The sequence below is a fragment of the Marmota monax genome, unplaced genomic scaffold (assembly GCF_021218885.2).
Source record: "Marmota monax isolate L192 unplaced genomic scaffold, Marmota_monax_Labrador192_F-V1.1 WCK01_AAM20220418_F8-fsc00018, whole genome shotgun sequence".
Taxonomy (NCBI): domain Eukaryota; kingdom Metazoa; phylum Chordata; class Mammalia; order Rodentia; family Sciuridae; genus Marmota; species Marmota monax.
Window position 1 is genome coordinate 7,641,080 of NW_026692201.1, and position 19,970 is coordinate 7,661,049.

A 19,970-nucleotide genomic window follows, 5' to 3' on the forward strand; every position below is an offset into this window, starting at 1 on the left:
AAACTTTGCCTTTAGCTAGTGTGGGTTTAAAATTAGTTGAAATAATGACCTGACTGAACAATCAGGGGCCACAGAAAGAATACACAATTGTAAAGAGAGCCAATATTGAACAATGGTTCAAAACAGCTTTCTAATTGGGCAGAGACCTAGTCTTGTTTCTTCCGAGTCTCTGTACTAGCAGTGGAACCATAAGCTCTCCAGAGCTTCACAGCTCTGCAATTACCCTCTACAGTACCTCACACTAGCAAGCTCTCTGCCCAGGAAGGACTGTTTGGGAGAAAAGGCTCATCGAAATATTTGGCTCTGAAGGAAAGGGAGATCGGGCTGAAGAGCTTTTCCTCCTTTGAAGCCCAGGTGCCACCGGAGCCCGCGCGCCTTGACGTGGGGACTCTCCAGTTGTCGAAAGAGCCCGCCAGCAATCTGCCAAAACCGGCGGGGGAGGGCGCGGGGAAGCTGGCACACAGGCGGGGAAGAGGACAGGCTGAGCCGGGGGCCCCTGAAGCTTGGTGGTGGCGAAACTTTTTGACGCCTTCTATTTAAAGTCGCGGGGCTTACCCGCCCCCAGCGCCGGGAACCCGAGCCGCCCCCGCCGGGGCAGGGACGGGCCCGGGCCAGAGGCGCAGTCAGAGGGAGAACACCAGGCGCGGCGCGGGCGGCTCCGACTCCGGCCCAGAGAGACGCGATGGCGAGCAGCGACAGCAACCACGCCACCGACAGCTTCCTCGGCTCCGATAGGGAGGAGGAGGCAGCCAAGGAGCTGGAGACTGAGGAGGAGTCGGAGGGTGAGGAGGATGAGACTGCAGTGGAGTCGGAGGAGGAGCCCGACGCCAGGTAGCGGGAGCTTCTCTCCCACAGGGGCCGTCGACAGGGCGCCCGGCCTGGAAATGCTACTGGGAGGCAGGTGCTTCGCAGGGCAGCTAGCTTCTTCCTGTCTTGTTGTTTCCTTTCCTTTTAAACCTCTGGAGTTAATTTCCCTGGAGCTAAGTACTTTGGGGTGTGCTGCCTTTTAAAGAACTTGAAGGTGAAGGTCCTCGCTGTCATCTGGAATGACAGGCACACCTGCAGCCAAGTTCACTATACTCCACCTCCCAGCTCCAGTGACTTGGGGCTCTTGTCTATTCTTGGAGATACACTTAATGTCCTGCCTAATTGCAGAATTGTGCAGGAACGCTTACATCTGTCCCAAGGCACAGGAACAATCTTGAAAGCCTGAACCAGAGAAGAGGGGGGATGGGAGCTAAGGCAGAGAGGGCTGCTCTGATACTTTTAAATAAACGGTGTTTCCTGGGTATGTAGCAGTGGACCAGCTTGCCATAAGGGGACTTGCTTTTGGTACAAAGACCTGTACATTTTTTGGAAAAAAGAAGTATGAGTTCCAGTAATCCCTGTTCTTAAATTCCTCCTGGACAGAAATATGAACTTTTAAGTGAATGAGAACCCAGTTAATAGTATATTTAAAAGATGGTCTTCCTTCACTTTGACCTCCCTAATCACCTTTATACAGGCTGTAAAATGAGAATAGTAGGAATCATCTCTTTTTGGATTTGTTTCTGCCTTTATTTGTTTTCTAAGCATAGGTGTTTTGTATTTTTCTGAGTGTCAGGCAAACGTGTTTCTTCCTAAATTTGTTCATACCAATAGAAAGACTTAGTAGGTGGATGTGTACCATTTTAGAATGTATGTTTTACCCAAAGTTATAAAGTACCGCCCAACCCAAGACCAGCAGAGCTGAAGTTGAAGAAGCAGTCCATAGAGTGACATTGATTAGGGCAACTGGTCAGTCAGATAAGCCTTGAATATTGGTCACAGGTTTCCCAAGTAACTACCAAATGGGAAGCAGGCACAACCTCTGCTCATGAGCATTGTGCAGAAAGTTAGGGAGAAAATGGGGAGTGTGAGACTCTGTACTAAATAAGTTAGTGATGGAGTGGAGGACAGACCGTGGGTAATGTGGAAGGTTAGAAGAGAGAAGATAGAGTAGTGGCTGCCTTGAAGTTGTGGGCATGAACTGGACCTTAGAAAATGGACAAGGAAATGCTTAAAGAAAGAGTGGAGGGGCTGGAGATGTGGCTCAAGCGGTGGCGTGCTCACCTGGCATGCGCGGGGCGCTGGGTTCGATCCTCAGCACCACATAACAATAAAACATAAAGATGTTGTGTCCACCAAAAAAAAACCTAAAAAATAAATATTAAAAAATATTCTCTCTCTTTAAAAAAAAAGTAAGAAAGAAAGAAACAGTGGAGGAGAAGGCACCCATGATAAAAGGAACAGGGAGTAAGGGTTCAGTGATTTCTGGGCATATTGAGAGGGGGAAGTATGTCAGCCCATCCTTTATAACATTTTTCCCTTAGTGGTACCTGGGATGCTCATCCTTGCCCAACCAAAATTTACCCCCACCCCAAGAGAATTTGAAAACTTATTTGCACTAAAATGTGAGTATCTGGCAATGTGAAGCACCATTTTGAGGTTGGATTGCACTTTGATGAAGGGCAAGACCTTCAGATAAGGATAGGATTTATCTGCAGTAAACATAGGCCTGCTCTCATTATATATAGCTGGTCAGGTAAGGCAAACACCAAAACAAAACAAAACAAAAACAAAAACAACAGCGAGAAACAAATAGGATAGATAGAACATGAAGGAATAAGATAGATGGTTATAGTGGCCTTAAAAACATCAAAGTTTTGGTTGCTAATTCAATGATCCGGGTAATAAGGAGTCAGTAAACATGAACAAGATTTAGGAGAATAGACAGAAAATCAGTGTGACAGGCAGGTTGGAAGTTATGGGTTTTAGGAGGGTTTGAATTAGGGAGATAGTCACAGAAGGAAAGGTGATATCTAAGGTTTGGACTGGGGTGGGGGCAATGGGAAAGGAGATGGTAACTGTATCTATAGCTAGACTAAGAGGTCAGTGGGGAGCGACTATTGGAACTGGGAGTCTCCAGATCACACCTGCCACAGAGTTGTCAGGAACCAAACCACTTTGGTGTGTCATGTATTTGTAAATATGTCCTAAAGTCCTCTGGTCTTTTGGTACTAGGAATATTCTCTAATAGATGGAAGTGAGAATTATGTATCATCATTTCCACTTCTTTCCTTTTGACTCTTGCACAGAAGTTTACAATTGAAAGAGGGCCTTGCTCACTCTGTGGCAGGCCTAGTGCTGTGTTTTCATATGTTGTCTCAGTAAATCCTTCCAACAACACTAGGAAGTGATTGTCCTGTTACAGACGAGGAAACAAGCTTTGTGTAATTTGCTGAGGATATAAAGCAAGAAAATGTCAGAATTACAATGTGAGCCTAGGCTTGTGTATTCCAGGCCAGTAGACTGTCATCCTCCCCCGCTTTTTTGTGAGGAGAGACCTTTCTTTATTATAGTTGAAACTTACTTTGAAAGGTAAGGAAAAAAAGGAAAAAGAAAGGACTCATCTCTGTTTACTAGAGGGGTGTTTTCCCCTCTTTTTGAATAGAAAGATTGTTTACATTTTCTCAGAGGTCAGAACCAATCTTTGAAGCTGCAATTACAAACTTATTTATTTATTTTTTTAATTCAGAAGCACATAAGGCTAGGCATGGTGGCACATGCTTGTAATCCCAGTGGCTCAGGAGTCTGAGATAGGAGGATCTTGAGTTCAAAGCCAGCCTCAGCAACTTAGCAAGGCCCTAAATAAAATATTAAAAAGGACTGGGATGTGGCTCAATGGTTATTTACCCCTTGGTTCAATCCCTGATACCAAAAAAAAAAGGCACATAAAAATTAGAAATGAAAACAATCTAAGTAATAGTAACAAAATGGTTTTTGTATCTATTTGATATAATATTACTAAGCCATTATCAAAATGCTATTTGTGAAAATTCTAACAATATGGAAAATGCTTATATTGAGTAAAAGATGTACTGGATGACTTGGGAGGATGAGGCAGGAGGATTGCAAGTTTTACACCAGCCTCGGCAATTTATTGAAACTCTGTCTCAAAAAATAAAAAAAGGGTTGGGAATGTAGCTCAGTGGTAAAATGCCCCTGGGTTCAATCCCTAGTACCAATAGTAATAATAATAATAATAGTAATAATAATAATAATTTAAAACACATGCTGGGTGTAGTGGTGCAGCCTATAATCCTAGTGACTTGGGAGGCTGAGGCAGGAAGATCAGAGTTAAAAGCCAGACTCAGCAACCTAGTGAGGCCCTAAGCAACCTAGTGAGACCCTGCCTCAAAATAAATAATAGAAAGAATGGACTATGGATGTGACTCAGTGGTTAACAGTACTCCTGCTTCAATCCCTGGTTACCATCCTCCTCAAAAAAAAAAAAAAAAAAAAGATATACTGGAAAAAGGCTTAAAATATTAACAAGGTTAAGAAAGGTTAAGTTGAAGTTAGTAAAGGTTTTATTTTAAGGTTAAAAATGTTTATATATGGTTGTTAGAATATTTTCCTTAGGGGCTTGGGTGATAGCTCAGTGGTGGAGCTCACGTGTGAGGCACTAGGTTCGATCCTCAGCATCACATAAATATTAATAAATAAATAAAATAAAGGTATTGTGTCCATCTAAAGCTAAAAATATTTTTTAAAAGAATATTTTCTTTATATTTATCTGAACTTTTTGGTTTTTCTACAATGAGCTTTTTAGTATATAAAGCTCTACCTTCTGCCTGCTATTCATCAATATATATGTAGTATATTTTGTTATGTGTAATATATTATGTTAATATAAAGACAAAAACCACTCTGCTTGTAAACCTTTTCTTTACCCTTCCAGGTATCATATGTAGATTTATCTATAGCTACCTTTCTGAATCAAGGAACCACCCCTTCTAATTATAAAAATGTAATTGATAATGCAGAAAACACATCATTACACAGACCAGTACTTATACTGGATTAGAAAATTATCCTTATGATATATCACTCAGTCATGTGAATATGATATATGGCATTCAAAGGGCTGTGTGTAAATCATATTAATTATTCTTTTATTTTTATTTATTTATTTTTGCAGTGTTGGGAATAGAACCCAGTGCTTCGTGCATCTTAGGCAAGTGCTCTACCACTGAGCCACACCCCCAATCCTCCTATTGCTGTTCTTTCATGGACAAATCTGTCCCCTTTGAACCCAATTTTCTCATTCATAAAATGATAGCAATAATCCCTAATTCATAAGGTTGTCAAAAGGATGAAAAAAACTATGTGCATATATGTAGGCTTACTTGACTTGGTAGGTTCTTAGTAAATTTTAATTTCTTATATTCCTTCAGATGAATCATTATTGGCAGCAAAGCTCTACCTTCTGCCTGCTATTCATCAGTGAGGGGTGGGTAATGGTATCCTTTTCCAATATGAGTTTTCCAATATGACATTCCACTTTGGCTTATCTGTAACATTCACTAAACATTCATAGGGTGCCATAGACTATGCAAGGTGCTGGAGATACAAAAATTACTAAGAATCCATAACCAGATTCAAGGTGTTCACATTTCTAACTAGAGAAATAGAAAAACACAATTATGCCATTAACTGTTAGAGAGATTGAAGGAGGAGAAGGTCTATATGAAGCACCTCAAAGTAGGGAGAAAGTCCTGGAATGTATAATACCTGGAAGATTTGAGAAGGCTTCATCACTGGAAAAGGGTTTTGAATCAATAATGTGCCCCAGAGGGCTTGTAGTTTGTGGATATAGAAAAAGATTTTTTTGTGTTGCTAAACCTTCATATAAGATCATTTGTAAAAAGTGGATATATAAAATCTACAGGATTCTAGAGCCAGGAGAGGCTTTAGAAATATCTATTCTTTTACAGATTCAAAACATTGTTAAGAGACATTTTTTTTCAAAGTCATACAGCTTTTTAATAGTAGGATTAGGACTAGACCTCAAGTTTGGACTCCAATCTAATGTTGGTTAATTTATTAATTCAATAGATATTTATTAAACTCTTTTGATGTGCCAGGTAATTCCTATGCCCAAGGAAGACAATGGCGAACATTTTGGACAAAGTCCCTTCCCTCCTGAAACGTTTCAACTTCCCAGTCTGGAAAGACAAACAATGAATCAATATAGAATACATTGGGTAGCCATAAGTTATATGAGGAAAATACAGAGGATAAATGGTTATGCTGTTCTGGACAGGGTGGTGAGGAAAGCCTCCCTCATGAGATGACATCTGAGCAAAGACTGAAAGAATGGGTGGTCCAGGCAAAGGGAAAAGCAGGTACAAAGGCACTGAGGTAGGAATGTGTGACTCTACTTAAAGAGCACAAGGTCAAGTTGTTGGAGCAGAGTGAGCAAGTAGGAGAGTGTTCAGAGGTGAGTTTAAGAGATAGCTGGGTTGCAGATCATGTGGGGCTTTGTAGGCCATAGTGAGGACTTGAAATTTTATTAAGTAAAATTGGAAAGCCATTTTACGTTTATATACCACTCAAAATTCAAAACAAAGCAACAATAAAAAAGTAGTGATAATGGCAGTATTGCTTTACATAATAAACACTGGCAAATAAAATTAATATTTTCATTCAATTAATATTTATTAAATATGTGCCAATGCTGTGCTAAATGTTTCAAATTCATGGTCTCTTTGTGGAGAGAGATATATAAATAGCACTTGGAGTTTTTGTGAAATTTGTTGTTCATTTTGTTTTTCTGAGTGAGGACCAATGAAGCCCAACTCTTCAGTCTTTCCAAAGGATCACCTAGAAACTTTATCATTTTTGTTTTGGATCAATCTCTGTTAATCATTTGATTTCTCTACTTAAGCATAGGGAATTTTTGCCATAGCAGTACCCAACACTTAAAATCACCTTCATGTGGCTCAGCCAGTGCCTATATAAAATGTCTGTCTAAGCTGATAGAATTAAAATTATTGGTGGAATTCACATTTAACTAGTTATTACAGGAAACAAATCTTTTGGAAGGTGAAGGGAGTTCATAAGTGGTTTTCGTTATCAGTACGGAGCATTCTGTTTCCATATATCTATTTATATGGTGTCTATCACTGATGTGCTTGCCTAGGTGTTTTGACAAGTGTGTTATTTGAGCCTGCCTTCTTCTGAGGTCAGTGGAAAGAGCTGGGAATGGGAGGGCAGGCTGACTGCTCAGGATGCCAGAAGCTGAGGGAGGAGATAGGATAAAGCAGAGGCACTTAGAGCCAGAAATTGAAGAGCTATTTAAGTGTTGGCTGCATGCATATTACATGCCCTTGGTAAGACTTTGACTCAACATAGAGATATATAGCAAGAGTTGGAATTATTATTTTTCTTTAAAACAGCAAAACACTAAAGTGCAGGATATACTGACTGATAAAAATTTTTTTAAAGTAAAATAAAATAAAATAAAGCAAAACTTTTAAAAAGTAAAATTTAAAAAATAAAATAAAGGTATTGTATCCAACTACAACTAAAAAATAAATATTTTTTTAAAAAGTGGCTTATATTCTTTGGCTATTCTGAACACAGGCTTGATGAAAGCCTTGGGTCCATTCAGACATTATAACCAAATTCCCCTTCCTATGAGGAAAACTTAGAGTATCAGGTATAAGAGACTTGAATGTGATTTATACATGAAAATAATCTTTGGCTTAATCCGCCACTATCCAATAGAAATATAATTCTAATTGATTAATTTTAAAAAAAAGAAATATAATGCTGACCATATATATAATTAAAAATTTTTAGTAGCCACATTAAAAATGTAAAAAGAAATAGATAACATTAATTTTAACAATGTATTTTATTTAACTCAGTAGCGAAAGTTCTATCATTTCAACATAAAATCAATATAAAAATTATTAATGAGGTATTTTACATTATCTTGTACTAAATATTATTTATGTTTTTATTAGTGTGGTGTGGTTATACATACAGTGGGGTTCATTTTGACATATCCACAAAGGCATATAACATAACCTACTAAATTTCGATACCCAGCACTTCCCCTTTTCCCCTTGTCCTCCCTCCTCCATCCCCTTCTTCTCTCTACTGGTCTTCCTTCTGTTTATTGCTTTTTTGATTGGTGCATTATAGTTGTATATAAAAGTAGAATTCATTGTGATGTATTCATACATGCACATAGCATAATTTGGTTAATTTCATTCCATATTTTCTTCCCATTCCCATCCCTCCTCCCTCCCCCTCAATCTCCTTCCTTCACTTAACTTTAAGTTCTCTCTTATATTTTCATGAAATCCCCCTTTTAAAATATTCTTATTTTTCTCTAGCTTCTGCATATGAAAGGAAACGTTTAACCCTCAACTTTCTTAGTCTGGCTTACTTCACTTAGCATGATGTTCAATTCCATCCATTTACCAGCAAATGACATAATTTCATTTTTCTTTCTTCTGCTACAATTTTGAAATTTCTTGTATATTTTACACATATTGCACATCTTGAATATACCCTACCTAAACACATTTCAAGGGCTCCATGGCCACATGTGCTAGTGGCTACCATACTGGACAATTCAGGTCCGATAATACCTAGAAATCTAGTAACTTCATTGAAATTCATAGAACTGTTCCATCGGTAATGATTTCTGTATACCAGGCCCTGTGCTAGATACTAGAGACAGAAAGATGATTGGATGGCACAGTTGCTTCTCTTAAGGAGCTCAGTCTGGTAAGGGGAAGCAATTAACTGCAATAAATAGTCATTTATGACACTAAGGATATTAACCAAGGAACAGGAAAATTTTTTTTTTCTAAAATGAGATTTAGAAAGGCTTTGTAGAGTGACACTGAAGCTGAGAAGAAAGGTATTCCAGGAATAATATATGGTAGACATTCCTTTAAATTTCTGGTTTCAGCTCTTGTGCTGCTAATTGCTGCTCTAAGCTTTCTTTTCATCATCCAGAATAATTGAGGATTCACCAGAGTTGAGAATATTTGTTGGCTGAATAAATGAATGGTGTGAATGAATGAGTGAGTGAATATCAAAGGTTCCAGACTTTTTCAAGAAGCAGATTTAGTTGGGATGCTGAACTTGGATCAGGTAGGATTTTGCTGGTCATTGGCCATTCGTTTACCAAGGATTGACAATGCCTGGTGAGTCTGAAACACACTAGCTTGGAGGGGACAGTGATAAGTACTGAAGGATTGTTCAATTATGATGTCTGCAGTGATTGTTCCTACCTTCTATTACTTGTGGGAAAGTCACCCCTAGACTCATCCTTGAGCCAGATCATAGATGGGAGGATAAAACTGGGCTTTCCCTTTGCCCAGACAAAAGTCCTCTCTCAAGGCAACCAGAGTGGATTCAGTTCCAAAATTCCACATTCTAATCTGATAAAATCCAAGATGTGTGAGAAGATTAATTGATGCTACTATTCAGTCTACTAAACTGTAAATGCTCAAAGCCCTCTCATGAAGCTGTTACTATGTTTTTGTCATTTAGCTATGTTTTCTTTAAGAATAATCCACATGCTAGACAGAAATTTACATTCACTGTTGTAGAACATAAATACATACAATGTTTGTCAATTTAACACATTTTAAAACATTTACATTCACCACAAATTCCTTCTTAATGGCTGATTTCACTAGGACACTTAAAATTGTTGATTGGTAAATAAAATTAATTCCCTCCCTTTTCAGAAATGTATCTACAATAGGAAATGAGCCTTATTCACTCACCAGATTTTTACCTTGTGCTTACTGTGTGCCAGGCAATGTAAACATAGAGGGAATCAAACAGGTCAAGTTCTAACTCTTTCCAGTTTAGCTTCTGAGGAGGGTCAACATTAAACAATTTCACAAGTCATTAGTAGAAGCTAATACACTGGCAAAATGAATTGGTCCCAAAGAGCTAAGGCCTCCTGCTCCTTCCCCTGGGAGTTTTTTCTCAGCCTCTCTTGGAGCCTGGCTGCTGATGACACTTACCCTTCTAGGGCACTTAGGTGTCCCCAACTCTCCTGTGTTTCTGATGAGTGACAAGGCCCACAGCAGGGAAGAGAGGCCAATACTGACTCAAGGAAACCTAATCTATTCTAAGAACTGCAGCTTGTTATTTTGAGTTATTTGAACCAGAGCTCCATGGTATATGCATTGTTTTCATTTTAATTTTAGGGAAAAGAAAATGGAGGGTTAGCAATAATGAGTGATTTACATAATTTCAGATAGTGAGTGTCCTATCCCTAATTCCAGTGCTGGAACTCTTCATGAGTTCAGTGCTTATCTTGAGATTTTATATCTCTCTTTCTCTCACTCTCTTTATATGTACACATGTATGTAGATATATATACACAATAAATATATACTTTATACATTGAACAGACATCTGTTCTTAACTGATTTACTCCTTTTATTTGAGCATTTGAGCATAATTTTATTATTTAAATTTTTTTTCATTTACTTCAAACGTTTTTAAAAGAAAACGCTTAAGAAGATCCTGAAAATCTACATAATAGTTAATCCTGATCAGCACCTTAGTTATATTAAGTTTCCTAATGTGTAATAAAGAGAGTAGATCTTATGTTTAAAAATAGACATTAGGCAATCTGGTGTGATTGCATTTTCATAAGGTCAAAGATAGCAACACCAAAATAACTTCTCTTCATACTATATGGAGTTATGTGATAAGCATTCAATAGGTATTTATTTACCATATCTATGAAATTGTGATATTCTATTTAAAAGACAGATTTTGTGTTGGTCTTTGGATGATGAACTTTGAATTTTTCAAATCTATTTGTTTTTCTTCAAGGGGACATGAGAAAAATGAGACCTGGTCTTTATTCTTCTTAGAGTTTTGGGATCTCCAAGGGTGTCACTAAATGCTCTCTTCATTCAGTACCACTTGGGGTCATAAAACAGATTATATTGCATTTTTAAAATGCCTGGTAGGATGGAGAAGACCTGGATTACCATTCCAACTGTGCCACTTCCTGGCTTTGCAGCGTGGGGCAAGAGGCTTCCCCTCTGTGCCTTTACCAGGGTTTTCAGGACCCTCCCTGACCTGGCCCCTCCTGACCTCCTGAGGCTCATTTCATGCCACTGGGCCATGTTTACAACACTCCAGCCAGGCTGGCTGCTTGCTGAACCTCCAGCAGGCTAAGCCTGTTTCTGCATCCAGGTGTTTGCACTTGCTTTTTTCCCTCCATGGAATGCTGCTTCCCCAAACCCACTATTGAGGTTCAGTGCACATGCCACTTTCTTCAAGAAGCTCTCCTCAACCCCCTGCCTAACAGGCTGAGTTCACTCCCTTTATGCCTTTCACAGTAGTCACTGTTTCACGTTGCCTTTCATAGCTCCTATCACTATCTGAAATGTTATTTTGGACTTATTTTAATTGTCTATTGCTACCACTAGAATGTAAGCTCCCTAAGGGCAGCAGCCTGCCTTTCTTCTCTGTCTGCAACTAGAATATAGCAGGTACATAGCAGGTGCCTCAGAAATGCTCACTGAACTGGGCACACTAGCAATCACCTGCAATCCCAATGACTTGGGAAGCTGAGGCAGGAGGACTGCAAGTTGAAGGTTAGTCTCAGCAATTTAGTGAAACTCTAGACAAATTACTGAAAGTAGCTAAGTGGTAAAATGTTCCTGGGGGTGGGGGGACATGATTGTTAAGTGAACAAGTTGTTGGATTTCATGATGACATTTCATCCCCAATCTCATCTCCTTCCCTCTGGTTAACATTGTTCATGTTACACCCTCCTGACAAATTACTTTGTTGTCTGGTCCTCAACATCTTAAGAGAATTGAGAAGTGGTCATTGAATTTGGTAAAACGAAACTCAATAGGAAGAAATTAATAACTTACAGAAATACAAACACCTCTAAGAGAATTAATAGTTTAAATCTTTCTCTTCTAGATTGTGTTTATTTTTGAACAAATTCTTCCACATATAAGAGGTAGGATGCTCTCATGGGGGAAGAGGGCACTAGAAAGGGAAAATGGGTGCTTAGGGGAGGAGTGAGTGGGTACACAGGGCAGGCTGGGCATGAACTTGGGCCTCAGTCTTTCTTGCTCATAGGATATCTCCTAGGATATCTCCCAGAAAGTTGCTTCCTGCAGGTCCCTGATAGAAAACTTCCAGAGGAACTGACATTTTTATTTCCTTGATTTCTTAAACAAACCAAGATACAAAGGGGGAGGGTAACATAAAAAGTTAGCAGTGTTGATGCTACAATTGCCTGATAGCCAAGTATGTGGTTAAATTGATTGTCTGATAGAATTAGGATTCCTTTTCATATATATACTTGACCTTTTGGAAAAAAACATTTTAGTGGAGTTTACATATTGGACCTTTTGGAAGAAAATTTTAGTGGAGTTCCCCACCTAGGTTGGCAGAGAGTTAAAGGACAATGTAGCCACTATGACCAGGGGACCAAAGCAGAGAGGAGACTTTTGGCATCAGAAAATCAGGGCCTTAACATTTGAACAACTGATCAGAATTAGTGGCCTACGTTAGCTCAGAGTAAAATGGCAAGAAGTGACAACCATTTCTTAGATTTTTTTCTATTTCTTTCTACTCCAGTTCATATGTAACTGCCCATTTTTTGGAGACAGAATCTCACTAAGTTGCTGAGGCTAGCCTGAACTTGCAATCTTCCTGACTCAGTCTCCCTAGTCAGTGGAATTATAGGCATGCCCCATGCCTGGCTGATGTATACCATTTTATTTAAACAAGGGAATAGTTAATATTTCCCTAAGAAATATGAAATTTAATTAAAATATAACAGAATAATGAACAAATACCATATGAAGCTGAAGTGTTTTTCCTTTTATATTTAATGGGGAAAATGTTTGTTCTAGCATGGACTTTTCATTTCACAATAAAAACAAACAACCAGAAATTCATTATCACCTGTTTTATATGCCCTGATATCCCTGTCTGGGAGTCTTAAATCTCTATTTATCTGTTTGCTATTATCAGAAACCTCATTAGTTCTGCTTCTAGTCTGTATACCCAGGCCAATATTCCAGAGAACTGTGCTCCACCTCACAGAGTGGGTTACTATGCAACCCCCACCAAGGGGAGAAGTGAGACTCAGGTAATGTTGATTCTGTTTGGTAACTTGGAAATAGAGACACAGATTCTGTTTAGTTGGCTTGAGGGATTTGGGGGACAGGTCTCAACGTTTTAGATATCTAGTCAACCTTATTGTGATCTTGCAACAATATTTTGTGATGTAGTATTGGTTTTTATTTTTGGAAATTACTGGTTAATTTTTCTATCATTTAAAAAAATTCTGAACTTATACTGTAAATTGTCCAGCATGTGGTAAAAAACAACATTAGCTAAAATTGCTGAGCATAACTGGTGTCTGAGATAGTGTTCAGGAAAAAAAGAAAAGGTATTTAATAGTAAATAAAGTTGTCAAGGCAGAGAGCCCAGAGCATAGAAGATGGATGGCCAGATGGCCTTATATGGGGAAAGATCAGGGCCACCACCAGGGGTCTGAATTCAGGCTCAGGTATGTTTCTAACACTTTAAAACAGTCCTCCCAATACAGAGTGCCTACATGACTTAGAAAACCGTGAGCAGACCCTGTTATCCAGGGTCTGAAAGCTATTTGAACTGATCCTGACACACAGGAAAGGCTCCTTCCTTCACCAAAGCAAGTCAGGCCAACATCCAGGGGTGATGTTGTATTGCTTTTCCCACCCCTGTCTTTTCCTTCTCCGGAACACAGAGATTAAAAGAGAGGAAAGCAGTGAAATACCTTTCTGAACTCTGAGAAAGTTCTGCAGCCTCTGGGGTTCAGGGTGTCCTTTGAGGATAGTGATGTTGAGCTGAGATGGTGGGAGGGTGGGGACAGAAGGGAAGAGAAAATGCTCAGAGGGAAGCAGAGAACAAAGCCACACTTATAGAGAGTAGCTCCCTTGATTCCTCATGATTTCCCTGTTTTCTCTTTCCTGAAAGGCCTGGATACACCCTGAGCCCTTGGATTGTATGAGAATTCTCTACTCCTATAATGAGCAAGTGAATGAGTGAATAATGAATCAGTGACACAGGGAAGAATGATTAGAAGGTGCATCCATTTAGCTTATTACACTTAAACTTTTCAGAGATAATCATTGTTAAAGAGGTGACTTCTGCTTTAGTTATAGCCTTATTAAAGTGGGTTTGCAGCTCTTCAAAGTTTGGACTTCACGATGGGAATTCAATAATGGAAGGGAAAAGGGAGAGAACACATGGAACATTTGTTATTTGCCCAGTACAAATGCTTCTCAATTTGTGATGAGGTTATGTCCTGACAGACCACTGAAAGTTGAAAATATCATAAGTCAGAATGCATTTAATACACCTAGCCTACTGACCATCATGGCAGCAACACAGTACACTGTAGAGTGTTGGTTGTTAACCCTCATGATGGCATGCCAGACCGGGATTGTGGCTGGCTGTCACTGTCCAGCATTGTGAGAGAGTACTGGGTCACATGTTGCTGAACCAGGAACAGATCAAAATTCAAAATTTGAAATGTGGTTTCTATTAAATGCATATTAAAAATGCATCATAAAGTTGAATCATTATAAATCAAAGACAATCTGTATTTTATGAGATATTTTGCATGTTGTTTTGACACACCTGCCTTATGAAGTAGGTGTTAGTTTTCCTTTTTAACTGATGGCCTTCAAGTTCAAGAAAGGAAGAGGAAATCATTTGCTCATACAGTATCTTGGTCTGTTTGTGTGCTGTGACAAATTACCTGAGAATGGAAAAGTTATGAAACATAAATCTATTGCTCACATTTGTGAAGTCTGGTAAGTCCAAGATGGAGGTACCATAGACGTGTCTGTGGTGGAAAGAGCAAAAAGGCCTCAGGCACTCCCTTTACCTTTCTTTCTTTCTTCCTTTCTTTCCCTCCCTCCCTCCCTCCCTCCCTCGCCCCCTCCCTCCTTTCCTTCCTTCCTTCCTTTCTTCTTTTTTGGCATCGGGGAATGAATCAGGGATGCTTAACCACTGATTTACATCCCTAGCCCTTTTTATTTTTTACATTTAGACAGGATCTTGCTAAATTGCTTAAGGCCTTGCTAAGTTGCTGAGGCTGGCTTTGAACTGGCAATCCTCGCACCTTAGTCTCCCAAATTGCTGGCATTACAGGTATGTGCCACCACACCTGGCTCTTTACCTTCTTTCTTAAGGTTGCCAACCCATTCATGAGAGCTGCATTTTATGACCTTAGCATCCCCTAAAGGCCCTGTGTCAATACTATCACATTAGTGATCACTTTTCAATGTCTGAATTCTAGGGAACACAATCAGGTTCTAACACACAGCTGGAAGTAGTGAAGCCAAGAGTTAAATCCAGGGCCTTTTTGAAGTGAAAAATGTTGTCTCCATCCCATGAGCACTGTGGTATATACTTACTTGGATAAGGAGACATTGTTTCTGTCTTAAGAAATTTAGAAGGCACAGGGTAGATAGCATTCAATAAACACTGTGGTAGACTTATCAGAGAAGTACTCTGCTAGCACTGGAAGGGTTCCAGTACATCTCAAGTCCTATAGTTCACATAAGGTGACGAGCTCACAAGAGCCAATCCAGTCACACTCTGATTTTTTTGAAAACAGCCATCAAGACAGGACTAACATGGTACCCGGTGTTGATAAGAATGTAAGGCTCTGAGAGAGAGAGAGAGAGAATTATAATATTTATTTTTTTAGTTTTCGGCAGATACAACATCTTTGTTTGTGTGTGGTGCTGAGGATCGAACCCGGGCCGCACGCATGCCTGGCGAGCACGCTACCGCTTGAGCCACATCCCCAGCCCGTAAGGCTCTTCTTTAATGAGACTAGTGTTTTAAAGCAGAGATTTGGGGGAAACCTGGTAAAAGATTTTGATCTTCCCTTGTGTCATGCAAAAAAATTCAATAAAATCATTGGATTTTTATATGGAATATTTTAAACTTCATATATCTATAATAACTTCTTAAATATGGTGGAGTTGTGTTCCAAAATTTTATTTTGTCATTACTTTTTTGGTCTTGGATGCATTTCCTCTAGCTATAATGTTAGTGGGTGATTAGCTTCCACAAAAATTCATTTACTTTATAATGGAAACAAGGTATATTACTATTAAACAGATTTCTAACCAGTGTTTATAACATGATTTTTATGAAGAAATGTCTTCTAAATTCTAGGTTGGACTGACTTAGGCATAATTATGTAACTTCAGAGAGGGAAGTTTCTGTTTGAAAAGTGAAATGATGTATTTTTCTCCTAGATCCTCATAGATTGCTAACAGGCAACATCTATATAAATAAAGATACCTCCCTACAAAAAAAGAAAATGTAAGGCTCTTGTACTCACTACTGATAGGAATGCAAGTTAACCATTTCTAGAGGGAAAATTGGAAATAGGTGTGAAAATCCTGAAAACGATTTGCTTTTTACTCTCAAATTCTACTTTCTATGGTATTATCCTGAGAAAATAAGTGTGCAGAATGATGGATCTAAGGTACCAGGGATTGAATCTGGGGTTCTCTACCACTGAGCTATATCCCCAGCCCTTCTTCTTCTTATTTTTTTTGAGACAGGGTCATGCTAAGTTGCTGAGGCTGGCCTCAAACTTGTGATCCTCCTGCCTTAGCCTCCTGAGTATCAGTGTGTATTACTGAGCCCAGCTATGAGCATTTTTTAATATAGGAATAATATAAATGTTCAACAACAGGTTATTAACTAAATAAAATGTTACATAATAAAATGCTATGTTAACAATTAAATATGAAGTTGTAGAACCGCAGTTATCAAAGTATGGTTCTAATAGGGTCCATAAGGTCAAAACTATTTTTGCAGTAGTACTAAGATCTTTATTGATTTTTTACACTTTTATCCTCTCATGAGTATATAGAATATGAAAAGCTCATTTTTTCATATTCCACATTGCAACTAATTTTTTAACAACTGCAACTTTTCTAGTTTTAGTGTGGTATAAATAAAATAAACACAGTTACCTGAAAATTACCCCTCCCTTTTCCAACTACATATCCCTGTGGGTCTAGTTTTTCTTGCAGTACTCCTGCTAATAGAACATATCTACATTTGGAACACAGAAGCAGATATAAGAATTTAATCTTTTTATTGAGCCAAATATTAACAAGATTAGCAAAACTATAAAATAATGCCACTATTCTCACTAAATGTTTTTGTTTGTGTGTTTTGGAAAGTAGAATTACTTTTTGTAAAATATATTATCAATGTTGACATGTAATAGGTTATTATTGTCATTTTTAGATGAAGTAATAAAATGTTAAAATTTCTGCTTTGATTGCTAATTCTATAAATACTGATAAATACAATCCATGTAAGCAAGAGTTTTGAGGTCCTTAATAATTTTTAAGAGTATAAAGTAGTTTGGAGACCCCCCCCACCAATATATATATATATATATATATATATATATATGTATATATATATATATATATATGTATATATATATATATATATATATGTATATATATATATATATTTAGAATAGTTGTTGTAAAAGAATGTGTCATTGGAATGGGAAAATATTTAGAATATATTTTTAAATTTTAAATAAAGCTAATATATTAAATATAATCATTTTCAAGTGTTGAGGTTACTGATTATTTTTATTTGTATGATTATCTCTTGTCATGTATTCTAGAGTGAAATATATATTTGATAATTAAGAAAAAGTCTTTATTTTAAAGATAGGACCTAAAAACCTTGAACTTTCACCTGAATCCAACCGAGGAATGCATTATTATATATATTACCTGTATTATGCTTTTAAAAACATTTCATTGGATCAAATACAGACTACTTTTATTGAATTTTAATTAATTTTGTGGGTGATTAATAAGAGAATATTATGGGAAAGTCATTGTAATTTTAGGAACTGCTACAGACATCTAAGAGCTTTAAAGATTTGTGAAAATGAGAATACAAAGTTTTGCAATAATCCCATTTTTCCCAATACAGTACTTCATAAAAATGAATTAAACTATTCAATCTATTCTGCTAACTTCCAATTTTGAGATCTTATAGGCTACTAGCAAGTTATTTCCTTATTCATCAATAGGGATTTTATTTAATGTCCTTATTTCTTTTTCCTTTTAGAAATTTGGAGACTTCCTTTAATACGCTTGGTTTTACTGTCTGTGTTGTTTGAGGAAGAGGGTTCTTGTTTCTTCTACTGGGGGCGTTTGTGTTTAATGAGGGGACCACCAGCAATGCCTTCTGGGAGCTTCTCACCCGAGAACTCTGCTCCTCTGTTTTCAACTTCATAGGCACCAGTTACCTCTGCCACCAGCCTAACATGGTAGTAATTGATTCAAGGATAATAACTACCTACCATTTTCTCAGCCTTTAAAATTCTTTCTTTGTAGAAAGAAAGAAGACTTGTTTGTTTTTTTCTTTTTCTTTTGTGCTAGAAGCCAGCTCTTTTTTGGAAACAGGGTCTTGCTATGTCGCCTAAGCTGAACTTGTGATCCTACCTCAATTTCCCGAGTGATTGTGATTACAGGTGTGGGCCACTGTGCCTGGCTAACAGAGTAAGAATTTAAAATACCTAGAAAATTTCTTTGAAAGTTGAAGAGGAGAAATGAAAAGTTTAGTGGCCAATACTAATAATAAAAATTGTGGGGTTTTTGTTGTTTTTGGTGTGTGTGTGTGTGTGTACTGGGGTATTAAACCCAGGGGTGCCATAACCACTGAGCTACATTCCCAACCCTTCTTTTCTTGTCAGGGAGGATTACTGGTGATCGAACTCAGGGCACTTGACCACTGACCCACATCCCCTGCCCTATTTTGTATTTTTATTGAGAGACAGGGTCTCACTGAGTTGCTTAGTGCCTCACTTTTGCTGAGGCTGGCTTTGAACTTGCAATTCTCCTGCCTAAGCCTCCCCAGCCGCTGGGATTACAGGCATACACCACTGCACCCGGCCTGGTGACAAATTCTTACTACTCTTTCTTTTAAAAGTCTTTCATACCTCATTCTTTTTTTTTTTTTTTGAATGGGGGTTGAACCAGGAGTGTTTTACCACTGAGATACATCCCCAGCCCTTTCCTTTTCTTTTTGTTCATACTGGGCATTGAACTCAGGGGCACTCAACTACTGAAGTCTCATCCCCAGCCCTATTTTGTATTTTATTTAGAGACAGGGTCCCACTGAGTTGCTTAGCGCCTTGCTTTTGCTGAGGCTGGCTTTGAACTCACAATCCTCCTGCCTCTGCCTCCTGAACTGTGGGGATTACAGGTGTGTGTCATTGCAGCTGGTGTGAATTGTGTTTTTGAGAAATGAATCTTTCAGGTAACAATTCTTCTTCAGTGTTAAGGCCACATTGAAGAGGGAAATTACTTTCTAAAAAAAATGAAGTTTTTAAAACATCTTTTAAGATTAAAGAAAAAAAAATGGGTGATTCAGAGATTTCTATACATTTTATATATGCCCCAAAGAATAAACTTTCTAATACTGAACTTGCAGAAAACACAAGTAAGGGTGTCAATGAGTTATCATCTAGAGTCTATCTAACAGAGATACCTGAACTGTCAGTAACTGTAAAATCAAGATTAATTTTCCTTGGTGGATTATTAGTAACACTAATTTTGGGACTAGATAAAAATTCAGTAGAACATTTGGAAATTAAAGAGAAGGGTGTGGTTGTTGATCAGTCAGAATTTTCAGCATAGCCTCCTTCTATCTGCACTCCTCTGTACACACACAGGGGGCTCTGAAGGATGTTTTCTCAGTCTCTGGAAGGTGCCTGTTGTACTTCCTGTGAAATCTCTCTGAGGTTTATCCAAACAAGCAGAGAAATTTGGGTGTCAGTGGGTTGGCTCTCCTGAGCCACTGACATCCAAATTTCTCTGCTGCCACCAGGCCAAAGGGTCCTCCTTCTTGAAGCTTCCAGAGCTGAGATGTATTTTACTCACCCTGGCTCATCTCTGTAGCATCTGCTGCAGGGAGGCCTTGGTGGGGTTTTTCACGACTTAAAATAATGACAAAGAAAAGAAAAAATGTTACCACACGTTGTACTATGTACACAGACAAACTCTGGTTCCATCTAA

General features: G+C 38.3%; 1 protein-coding gene across 1 annotated transcript in view; it reads left to right on the forward strand.

The window, feature by feature from the left end:
* Positions 1–590: 590 nt before the first annotated feature.
* Cmya5 (cardiomyopathy associated 5) overlaps positions 591–19,970 on the forward strand; it is a 90,368-nt gene continuing 70,988 nt past the window's right edge. Inside the window, exon 1 of the mRNA XM_046427744.2 lies at positions 591–831. Coding sequence (XP_046283700.1) covers positions 683–831 — 149 coding nt within the window. The 5' untranslated portion in view covers positions 591–682. The remainder of the gene's footprint in view (positions 832–19,970) is intronic.